Source organism: Onychostruthus taczanowskii, unplaced genomic scaffold, assembly GCF_017590055.1.
Source record: "Onychostruthus taczanowskii isolate IOZ18803 unplaced genomic scaffold, ASM1759005v1 scaffold42, whole genome shotgun sequence".
Classification (NCBI taxonomy): domain Eukaryota; kingdom Metazoa; phylum Chordata; class Aves; order Passeriformes; family Passeridae; genus Onychostruthus; species Onychostruthus taczanowskii.
Window position 1 is genome coordinate 2,526,599 of NW_024501682.1, and position 12,152 is coordinate 2,538,750.

Genomic DNA, 12,152 nt, shown 5'->3' on the forward strand with positions numbered 1-12,152 from the left:
GATCAATTTGTTTGTAAAGTTTCTTATGGATTGTTTCTTATGGTGTGAACTTTCTATAAACAGGGGCAAATGGCTTCATGTTACATCAGTATTGATGTTTTTGAAGCATCTCTCTCATCGGATGATTCGAAAGCATCTCTTTCGACGCTTCCTGCCTCCGAGACGAGCTGCTAGATTTATCTTTATTCTGCGTAGATGTTTTCTGCTGCCTGTTGCGAGCAGGCGGACGGCGGAGAGCTCCGAGAGGCACTGTGCCCGGAGCGGGCTGGGGGCGCCGGAGCCTCCCGTGGGACCGCGCTCCGGAGGCGAACAAAGGGGTCGCCAAACCCATCACCAACAGGTGCTGCGCAAGAAACAAACTTTTTCTGGGATACTACTCAGAGGTGCCAAAGGGGAGAGATCCCTCGACCGCTCCGGGGAAGAGGCAAACACCAAAAAAACCCCAGGTCCGGAGAGGGTCGGAGAGGAGAGGGACAAAGCGGCGGGAGTCCGCAAGACGTGGCGTGCTTCGGGCACGGCGGGGAGCGTGGCCGCGCACCCGCACCTCCCCCGGCACCGCCCGGCCGGGCCGCCCCACCCCACCTGCGGCCGGGCCCTGCCGTCCCGAGCGGGGCGGCCGGGCCCGGCCGGGCGGCGAAAGGAGGCAGCCGGTCCGGCAAAGGGTCGCCGGGCCCTCCGCGGGGCGGAGGACGCAGGTTCCTCCCCCGCCAGCCCCGTGCGCCGGGTGGGAGCCCGGCCCCCGCCGCCGAGGAGGAGAAGGGCAGCGCCGCCCTCCGCGGGGAAGGGGGGAGCGGCGCCGCCGGTTCCAGCCCCCGCACCGCGGCGCGGGCCGGGCACGGCCCCCCTTTGCGCCTCGCCTCCTTCCCCGGAGAGCGGCGGAGGGGCCGTCCGCCGGGCCCCGCGGGGCGAGCGAGGGGCCGCCTGCCCCGCGGCGCGGTGCTGTGCGGGGCGGGGCGGCGCGCACGGGCAGCCCGAGCCCACCCCGGGGGCGCTTCCCTCCGTGCCGCTCCCCTGCCCCCGCGCCCTCCCTCGCTCTCACGGCGGAGTTTCTCCGCGCCTTCCTTGGTCTGCCGGGGATAAATAATTAATCCGGCTGTGTAACCGGGGGATTTCTGTCAGCTTCCCTTGCTTGCCGCTGTGACCCCTGAGGAGCGCCCTGATACGTGACTGCTTGGCGAAGGGCGGGGGGGAGAGGGCATTTAGGCGGCGAAAAACACGGCAAACGTTTGTCTTCCCACCCCGAGCCTGTCGAAAATGACACGGATAACTTTCGCTCGCTCACGGAGGGAGCGAATGTGGCACTGTGCCCAGTGCTGTGGCTCAGGTGCACCGCTCAAGTTAGGTGTGCGCTACTGGGTGCTCAAAAATCGCTCCATCCTTCTGCTCTCTCAACAGACAGAACTGAGAGAGAGAATGCGTGGAAATGAAGTGTGATAATGGTTTGAATCCCTTTCTTTTAATGTTTTGAGATATGCTGATCGAGCCACAAATCTTACATCTGCACGCTTTCTCATTAGGACACTTAGACTGTAGTCCCATCAGCCTTTACTCATGAGAATAATCCTTCTCTTAGCAGGCGGCGGGTAGGGTTTACCTCTTAGGCCACCAATTCTCTTTTTTTTTCGTTGTAATCTTAATGAGCAATCGTGAACACTATCCAGAGATCATATTCTTTCATTAGAACTACCTGAAGTTCCTTTTCATTGTATTGTAGTGTCAAAGTGTTGCAGAAGACTTTTATTCGTTGTTATAGTTTCTCATCCAATTTTTAAAAATAAAGTTTGCAAGGTGCATGGTGCAGAAATCCAACATCAAATTTAAAGTGTGGTTGACATTTGATGGGTACTTTTTCACTGGACAAAAACAAGTTTTCAGAAAACTATTGAAGGAAATGCGCTGCTTGTCAATTCTTTGTATGTTTCATGGGAGCAGCTTTCAGGATATGAGTAAATTTCCATAAACTGTGAAAATATTTTTATATTAATGACGCTGAAACAGACTTTGTCCTGCAAGATCCTTGCTAATTTCATGACAATTCCTGCTTAATATAGTTTGCATCCTACTGGACAGAGATAACAAAAAGAGCAAGTATCATAAAACATACATTACTCATTGGGACAACTGTACTGCCACAGCACCTGATAATAAATATGACGTGTCATCTCTTACAGAAATGTTAATCTCCATAATACAGAAACTCACTGAGGTGCTTGGTTCTTAAATCATGCCTAACTGATTGTGAGAAGTTGCTCTTTCCCTGTCAAGATTTATGAAGTGTGTGGATTACTGGATTACAGTGTAAACTTCAACACAAAGCATTTAACTTTTTTCCAGCGTGGTTGTTAAATCAGGTGTAGTGCAGTTAAAAGCAGAATTTAGGAAGAAATTATATTAAATCTCAGTGTAGAAATGCGTCACAGTCCCAACATTTATGAAGAAATCTCAGCCCTTTGAAAACTTCTAGGTTTCTAAGAAAATTTTTGCACTAATAATGATATGTCTTTACATAACTTTTGGTATTTCAATGACTTTCACTTTTTTCCTTGCAGATTATGTTTATTTTGAAAATTCTTCCAGCAATCCATATCTCATTAGGAGAATTGAAGAACTTAACAAGGTACAAATATCTAAGACTCTTTCTTAACCTTTGGCAACGGTCAGTGTGCTTGTTAAAACCTGAGAATTATTTCTATCCCTTAAGATTTCTACTGTAGTAGGGGTTTCTGGTGGTTATTGAAAACTTGCTATGTGATATCCTCTAATTCTGCCTTGTTACCTAAGGAAACACCCAGTTGCCCCTTCCTGTTGAACAGGATTACTCTGCTGCAAAAATTTTCTAACAAATTCTATGAATTCTTGGAGAAATGAATGAATTTAATTTTCTGGCTGGCGATGACACTGTGAATCCATCTGGAATGACAGCTATCATGTAATGTGTCTGCTTTTAGATAGACATCTGAAGAGCTGGAAGGTACCAGCGAGACTTTGCAGTGATCAAATGACAGAATATGTGACTTCCGTGGCTGTTTATTGCTCTGCCTATTGGCAGCTGTGAATGAAGAATGGGCTTTTGAATAAAGTACAGACTGTGTTCTCTGTCTTTATCCTGAGTGTATTTTTCTAAAAAATGGAGGCTCCATTGACTGTCGTTTTGGGGAAAACATGATTATTTTTCTTCACTCTGACACTACTAAGAATAGTGTGGAGTTTCTATGTGTGTTATTTTTTTTACTTTTCCCTCAAGCAGTATTAAAATTTGCTGATGTGCTACATCAAAAGTTAATTGTTAAAATGTCCATCATGATATAAGTAATGATTAAGGTATTTTTTCCCCAGTGGTTAGAAAGTAAATGAAAAAATCGGTGACCTGCAAGTAGTTTTCTTCTTATTAATGAAACACAACACTATGCCATAGCAGACATCAACCATATTAACTGTTAGTGCTGTCCAACACAACATCCACTGAACTTCTGCATGGCAAATAATTTTTGACTTTTATCGGAGAAGAAAATTTTTTATTCACAGTAATTGATGTGATTCCAATCATGTATTGAATGCCATGTTTATTATCATTAAACTGCACTGCTGTAATTTAATCTTGCTTGTGCAGGGTAAAATAGTCATGTATTGATTTTTTTTTTTTTAAGAGAGGTTGGAGGTTATAGTCCAGACATCTTGAATGTGAATGGTTTGCTTTCATGTGTTAAAGGTATCGAGTGAATGTGGAGATGTTATGTAAATATGTAATGAAATGCTTTGATTATTGTTCCACCAGGGACAATAATTTTTTTTGTAAGAAACTTTATCAAAACATTATACTTTTTAGTATTAAATAAGTAACTCAAAGTAAAGAAGTACTTTTGTACCCTTCAAGGAGGAGGATACAGTTCTTCAAATATTAGTGAATTCTTTATAGAAGATCATGGCCCCCATAATGAGTCATGAAAACAACACTGAACTAAATAGCTCTTTTATTTTAGGAGCTCTTGTGACTTTTTCAAATAAACCTTTCAAAAGTCTTTCAAAAAGACTTTTTCAATAAATGTTATATTAAATGAGATTCTGAAAAAATGCTAGAGTACTTTGAAATATACATTTGTGTCTAAAGCTGGATTATAAAGAAACGTTCACAAGATTCTAATATTTCTGAAGGATTCTTATGTTAGCATGATACTGGCATTGCACCTCTGAACACCTGAACAAAATAAAAATTCTGAGGACTCAATAATTGTAGTTAATCCTCTTGTCTGGTCTGAAATTGGCCTCTCTCAAGAAGATTTTATTTATTGGAGTAATTCTGTTGATTTCAGCTTGACTGATCATGTGAGAACAAACGATGTGAGGGAACACTCCAAGCAGAGAGCATTGAATTTGTATTACTCAGCTAAGGAGGGATACATCCTGACTTGATTTTCTCTTTCTTTTGTAGACTGCCAATGGGAACGTGGAAGCGAAAGTGGTGTGTTTTTACAGGCGAAGAGATATTTCTAACAGCCTTATAATGCTCGCAGATAAGCATGCTAGTAAGTAGATGGTGTAGGGCCTTTTTCATTACTAACACAGCCACCTCAATTTCTGCAACTGCTTAAAATTTCAGCAGTTTTTTGGCATGTGAAATATATATTTGTGTTAGGCATTTATTAATATCCAGTTGGTTGCTTAGTGGTATCTGATATTCTCCTGCTCCTATTAGTTGCTTCTGGGAATTAAATTTAGCTGCATCCATGTGGTTGAGACTGTGCATCTGGGAAAAAAAATGTATCTTTTCATCTGGAAGATACAGCTGCATTTCTTTTTTTTTTGTGTCAAAAGCAATTCTTGGTTGTAAGTTAATTTAAGCTTAAGAGCACTTGTGATTATTTGATGTGACTTTTTTGAGTTAGACATAAACATGTACTGCTTAATGTAAAGAATGAAATGTATCATTGGAGACTGAAAATTACTGGAGATTGTAAAACAGCTGTTATGTGTGTTGATGCTAAATGTAAATATTAGTAAAAAAATAGGAGGGTTGGGTTTTTTCTTTTTTCTCTTTTTTTATAAAAACAAGTGGTAATAGGTGAAAAAAAGCCACATTTTTCAACATGAATCTAGACTTTTTTTGTATCTGCCATTTGGTATACAAATGAAATATCATCATGTTCCATAACTCTTTGATGAAAAATAAAATTCTGAAGAGAAAAAAATTCAATTCTTAAAATATAATTCAGAACCTAAAAATCTGAGATGAAAACAGTAATTTGCAAAACACTCTGGTCATGTTTATAAATAACTGAAATGTGAAGTGTGTCAACATCCTGTAAATTTCTTGCCACATGCTACTAAATACCATTTTGATTGTGTATGGTGCTTGAGTTTTCAAAATGAATCTGTGAGTAAGATATGTAGGGGTTATAAATCTCTAATTTATTGGGATGAATCTCTTGAAAGACATTAGATAATGCCAACCTTTTTATGTAGATATATGATGGTGTAATTAGGTGCTTAAAAATACCCTGCAATTGGTTTAATGTCCAATTCTGGTAATTTTGCTCATCCAGGTATGGTGAGTGAAGAGAAATTGCCAACCTTTGGCTTTTGTTTTATTCTTTTATTGGTCTTAGAGAAGTGGGGGTGATGTGAGTATATAATATGAAGTACTGGCTTGGTTTTTATAGGAAGACAATACATCTTGCTTATGTACTAATAAAATGATTTAATGTTTTCTTATATAGTTGGGTACACTCTATAGTTATCTGTGACCTATTTATGATCATCAGCCCCCACAATCATTAGTCTTTTGAGTTCTTTCAGCTGAAATGTATAGAAATATAGAAATTTAGGTGAGCTTCACTAAACTTTCTAGCACTTTTTTTTGTTTTTCTTTTCTAATGGAAGGGGCAAGAAAGTAAGAAAATGATAACAACTTCTCTGGAAGTACTTGTTTTTTTAAAAAAATTGATTTTTTAAAATATGAAGTTTGTAATTTTTTTTGTTTTAGTTGACTTATTTTTTAGAAAGGGTATGTTAGTCCTGTGGATATCATTCAATCTGGAAAAGTAAGATTTTTCTACTTCCTTTGTGAGTTTTAGATTACCATTTTGTCAGCACTTTGAAAGAAAGCATTTGTTGATGGTCTGTTGCTCTTCTCCTGCAGCCTACTAGGGGTTTGTTGGTGTCACTAGGAGTGCCGTGGAGTCTTCTATGGTGTTTTCTCATTTGGGATTCTCTTGTGGTTTTGTAGTGAGGAAACAAATGTGATTTCCAGCTGGTTCAACAAACATCTTTAGAATGCCTATGTCTCACAGGTTCCGAGCCCTCTAACCCAGCGCTCTTGTGAATTATGTTTCTCTATGAACATTTTCTCTGGACACAACGTGTCTGTTCTGAGCAATCTGTAGTGCCAAGTTCTTCTCGGAGATGTTTGTTACAGTTACAGGGGACAGCACACAGCGAAAGATTGCTCACCCAGAGCTTCCTATAGCTCACAGAGCAGATGTAGTTAAATGTCAGTTCAATTTAAAGGCTTTCATTCTGGAATAACACAGTGTTCTGTTTAAAAATATGGTGTGTGTAAACAAAATATTTGTATATTTATGAATTGCATGTTTTGGAAATGTTTTATATAGCTAAACATGTTGATGCATCAACACTTCTACCTGGTTTGGTATAAAATAATGTTAAAAGATACAAGTCTCTTAAGGAATGGTAACTCCAGTTCAGCCACTGATTTCTCCTGTGTGCCTGTTTGGAGAAGTCTTTTAAGTATAAGATCTGCTTTATCTTTTCCAATGATATTTTCTATTGCTAACATTTTTTAATTATTTTTGATTGAGAAAAACTGGTCTGAGTTATGCATTTCTCAAGATTTTGGCAGGAGGGGTGAAGAATCATGTTACCTGGGCTGTTGGGGTCCACTCCGGCTAGCTATAGACCCTTGCCCACACGATACTTCATAGACGAAGGTGAAAGATTAGAGAAGCGTTCTCCTCCACATGGGAAACGTTGTCCTTTATTCCAAGACACACATCAGGTGGACAAACCCGTGGGAGAAAAAGAGGGTGTTCCTTCGTGGCAGGGAGCTTTTATACCCCAAGATGGGGACAGAGGGAGAGGTCCACAGCCAATGGAATACCAGTGAGGAGTGGCGAGGGGTAACCCAGGGGAGAGACCACCAGGTGGTACTGGGACAGGTGAGGGAAAGACCATGTGATGGGGAAACGGGGTAACAAACCACAGGATGTAACATGGCTATACAGTGCAATACAAAACTATTCTGTGCAAATTCCTAATAACACAGTGCAAGAGAACAACTAAACTGGGGCACCACAACAGTGGGGGTTGGGGCGTTTTTGACTGACACATCAATTTCTGAAGGTTACATTATGAGATGTAGATATGGCCCATTTACTAAAAGAAGAAAAAAGCTTTGTAAGAAAATATTTTGAAACTTTAAAAAGAAATTTTCAGTAAATTGAGAAAGTTTCTGAATTATTCTAAAGAACCTTTGGGAAACATGGAATAAAGTTATCTGTGACTTTATCACTGGTAAGGAGTTGGTATGTTGCTTTCCTAGGGTGTGTTTTTTTGTTTTTTTTTTTTTTAATTTGGTTTGGTTTTTTTGTTTGGTTGGATTTTGTTGTTGCTTGGGTTTTAAAATTTGGTTGAGAATTTTTTGTTTGTTTGCTTTTGTTTTAAGTTGTCTTCCAAAATGTTTCAAGATATTGTAACAAATTGAGGGGGGAAATAAAATTTTCCTTAGGCCATTCTAAAATACTCAGATACAGAATAGTTCCCTTGTTTTCAAAGATTGTCACTAATCTGTGAAGAAATTGTATTGCCTTCTTTCTTTCCCTGGTGTTTCAAGTGGAATTTAATTAAGGAAATTTTTATTTGTCTGCCAGCATCATGTATGGCATCAGCTTAGGTCTGGGAATAGTTCTAGAAGCTGACTGTAGCCACTTAAATCCAGGGGTCTGGAATGTTTTATGGGCACTTGAGGACTTTATGTTTTTTCACTGTCGATTTATGTTACTATTAAGTAGAGTTTATGGTAACGTCAGCTTGAAATACAAACGAAAATATTGTCCAGGATCATTATCTTGGTCCTGTGTAGCCTCCTGAGCTTAGTAAGAGAGTTCTTTTGGGGTGTTAACACTCACCAGGTTGTTGTTTTTGGGGTGTTAACTCACTTAGGTTGTAGTCATCACCACAGGGTCACTGGGAGGGGGCTGTTCCTTTCTTGGCATGAAAGAATTGACCAGCAGCAGAGTAAGGCCTACTGTGAAGGGAATAGAAGGAAGAGAGATGAGTAGAGGATGGCAGGCAGTATAAGAGAGATTTTGCAACAGATATCGGAGTGCGTAAGCGAGTGAACTTGGAGAGATGGGACAGAAACACTCAGCTCATTAAAATGGGTGAAGCAAACATAAAAAAGGGTGGCATAGAGATGTTTCCTAACTAAATGGTGTGATTGAGAAATTGCCAGCTGTAGCTGAATCTATAAAATGTAGATGATTCTTTATCTTCAGTAGAATTAATGTAAGTATTTTAGGGCAAGGTTTTAATAGCTGTGGAGAGGAGATTGTGTCAGCTTTGTACCAGCACTGGTTTTGGGTTACAGCGAAGGGCTCAAGTTCTTATTTCCTTCTTTTGCAATAGATTGCAAGGAATCATGGAGTATCCTGTATTACAAGGGACACATGAAGATAATTGGGTCCAACTCCTGGCCCTGCACAGGGACCATTCCAAGAACCATACCATATTTGAGGTTTATTCACTACTACTTTGTTGAAGCTGAGTGGGGTGACCTAAGTGCATGATGCCATTTTTTGCAGTTCTTTGCACTTTAAGTTCTTTATCTGATCATGCGTTATCATGTAATACTATGTCTGAAGTCATTCTCTTATTGCAACTCCTCAGCCAGCTTTTGCCTAGTCAACCATCTGGTGAGGATATAAAAACAAATTGCTGTTGTCGGAGTCCATCCTCTTCTGATTTATTAAAGAAGATTTGTTGCATTTAGGTGTGCTAAGATGCTGACTAAATGCCAAGAATATTCCTGGGCCTGTGATAAAGCCCGTGCAGAATGAATTTTTTCTCATTAACAGAATTGATATTCTTTGTGAATGAGACAGTACTCAATTAAAAAAAAAACAAACCTCAGAGATATTTGTTTCACTGACTGAGATGAAAGGTAAAATGAAATTTTTCTAGATTACAGAAGCTGACAAAAAATCATGTTCAATCTCAGTCTTTCTTTTTAGACATCACTTACTGGCTTTACTTCTTGTTACACGTTTTTAAAACTTTTAATCTTTTGCTCTTGATCAGACATGTTTCATGTCACATTGCTTTGTAAAATGGTGTTTCTGCTGCAGAATTTTTGTATATGATAGATATCTATGAGAAGAGTCCTGCTAGGGATTCCTGGTTAGACAATCATTAGGGTTGGAAAAGACCTCCAAGATCCATTCTTTAACTGAGCACTGCCGTGCCCACTGAACTTTATCATCAGATGTTGGAGTCTGCACTCAGTTCTTACCTTTCTATGACTTTGATGTGTTGCAATCAGAAACAAATCCAGTATTTTCTCTGTACTTCATTTTTTTTTTGCCTGTAAAGCAATGCTCCTATTAGAAGTTCTTATTAAAGTTGGTGAAAAATATTTAATATGCCAATATGTTTTTATTGGCCATTAAAAGATCTCAAAGTGCCTTACAAACTCTCATAGCTTATTTTCTATACAATATCAAGAATGTTCCAGCATTCCTGAAAATGGCTTGATCTTGCAGAGCAGTTTAGCTGCTGCTGAGCCTTCTTAATTTCACTTAAAGGTGCTTTGTATTTGAGGGGAGGATTATTTTGCATTTTGTCTGTGTTAACTGCCAATACTCCAGATGCATCTGAGAGAATGAAGCTGTTAATATTCCATGTGATTTTTGAGAAACATTTTATTTCAGTAGAGCAGCAGGCTAGCAGATATCATGTAAGAAAATGAGCTTAACTTGAGCAGTAGTGTTTAACAGATTACTCATTGATGTTCCCAAAGATACACAAAACTGAAATGTGAATTCCTTTCCGTGTGTCATCAGGTTTTTCAACATATGGTTCCTGTTGCATAGTGGTGTTCTTAATACTCAACTCCAGGAAAAACACAAGAATTCTTCCTGCCCTCTACAACAATAACAACAACAACAAAAACAAAACAAACAAACAAAAAGAACCCAACAAAAAATTTAGAAAGTAGTATGAAAAAAGTTATGGGTGTGAAGACCCTTGGGGTTGAGGAAAGGGCTCCAGAGTAAAATGTCTAAAACACCTTGTGGTCTTCAGTGTTCTGTTATCTCAGTCACATATTTGACTCAGTAGAATTCAAAACATTTATAAAGTACTATAACTGGACTATTTTTGTCCAATCAGATTGTAACACAATCAGAAACTTGGTAGATTTTTTTTTTTCTTTCGTTCTGGTTCTTTTTCATCGTAGTAGTTCTTCTACATCAAACTAAACAGGTTTTCATAAAGCATACAATGTTTCTTTAACCACAGTCCCTTTTCTGAAAAAATCACTTTATGATGACTTTTCCTGTTACCTAATTCAAGTCACATAATGTCTTAGAATAAAAAATATGTTTTGATTGGAGATTTTATTTGAAATCTTAAATTGTCTCTTTTTTTTTGGTTTCACTACTTCCCTTGATACCTGTTGTCTTTGCAGCCTACGTTCAGTTAGAAGTACCCTTGGTGAAATGAACCCAAGAGACAAATATTAGTTCTTCTACTGCATACAATCAATTTTCTCTGTCTTGATAATTTTAAATGTTGAAATAATTCTTAGTTTCACTTTAAAAAAATCCAAACAAGAAAAAACCAACTCCATGGTGAATACTTTTTTGGTCTTGCTTATGGTCATGTTGGTGAAAAAAAAACCAAAACAAAATAAGTCTTTAGAGCTTAAGAGTTCAATTGATTTGTGTCTCTTACAGTAGTGTAAGTAACACTTCCCTGAAATTTTGTGGTTTTTGGAAAGTTTTCTGTTAGGTTGCAGTTGATTTTTTCAGTTGTGCTTGGTGAGAAGACCTCTCTTGCTTGCTGTTAAGAGATCTGTTGATATCACCCTGTGATGAAAGACACCATTTTTCCATTGGATAGGAGAAAAAGGAGCTAAGGCCTGGAAAGACAGAGCTGGGAATGAAAGGTAGGAGAGTCTTTTGAATTTATATAAGGAAGAAGGCTTGGCTGCCAGATATGCCTGAGGAGTGGGTGAGCAGACTCGTGAAACTGGTTCAGTGAGATACTGCATTGTTAATCTCAAGGCTTCTGTAAATATAAACTGGTGTTTTGTTTGCAGCTCAGTGTCCCTGGCTCTGGCATCTCTGTACACACACACACACTCACACACACACACACCCACCCCAAGAATGAGAAGAAAATTAGTTTTGATCTCACATAGTTGCCCTCTTCTCTTTGAGGACAAGGCATTTTTCAGAAGTCCCTGTCTGTGAGCAGCTCATCAGAAGGCTCTTGGGTTGGGGAATGGAGACAAAACCAAATATAGCAAGCCAGGAAATTTGGGTGTGTCGGTACCAAAGTTGCTTTTGTTGGAATTTTACATGTTAATATTATTTACAGTCATCTGATAGAGACATGTAAACGAAGCAGTAACAAATTCAGTTATGTTGTGTTGCTTCTGGAAATCCTGAAGTCTGTGACATGGGAGAGACACGCCCTAGGAGGACCATTTAAGGATGATACAGATAACAAAATCTTTAATCAGTGGCAGAGTAGCTTTTATGCTAAGGCACTTATATTAGTCTAACTATCATTTTCACTGAAAATGAGCTTGGGGTTTTTTGTGAGGAAGACGTGATCTCTGATCTCCTGAGACAAGGGAACATCAAGTTTTCCTTCATTTACTCAAGAGAATGCGATCAGTTGTAATTTGTTTGAAAAGAGGGGAGAAAATTCAGAACTTTCTGAAATACAGCAAGCCCTTTTAAAACTACTTCCTTGTCGCCAAGGAAAAACTTGTCTCAAGGCTCCCAATTATTCTTTTCAAGGGTGCCTTGGGTAGTGTCATAAATTATGTGTTTTCTTCATTTGATTTTTGTTCAAGAACTTGTGAATGTTTTCTCTCCTCAACAGGGAAAGCAATAAAGAACCAGTAATGA

The 12,152-nt window shown here is 39.4% G+C and overlaps 1 protein-coding gene across 1 annotated transcript in view; it reads left to right on the forward strand.

Annotated features, from left to right (window-relative positions):
• Nucleotides 1-1,254: 1,254 nt before the first annotated feature.
• MTA3 (metastasis associated 1 family member 3) overlaps nt 1,255-12,152 on the forward strand; it is a 132,877-nt gene continuing 121,979 nt past the window's right edge. Inside the window, exons 1-3 of the mRNA XM_041413555.1 lie at nt 1,255-1,342; nt 2,550-2,617; nt 4,430-4,523. Of these exons, the coding sequence (XP_041269489.1) occupies nt 1,255-1,342; nt 2,550-2,617; nt 4,430-4,523 (250 nt within the window). The remainder of the gene's footprint in view (nt 1,343-2,549; nt 2,618-4,429; nt 4,524-12,152) is intronic.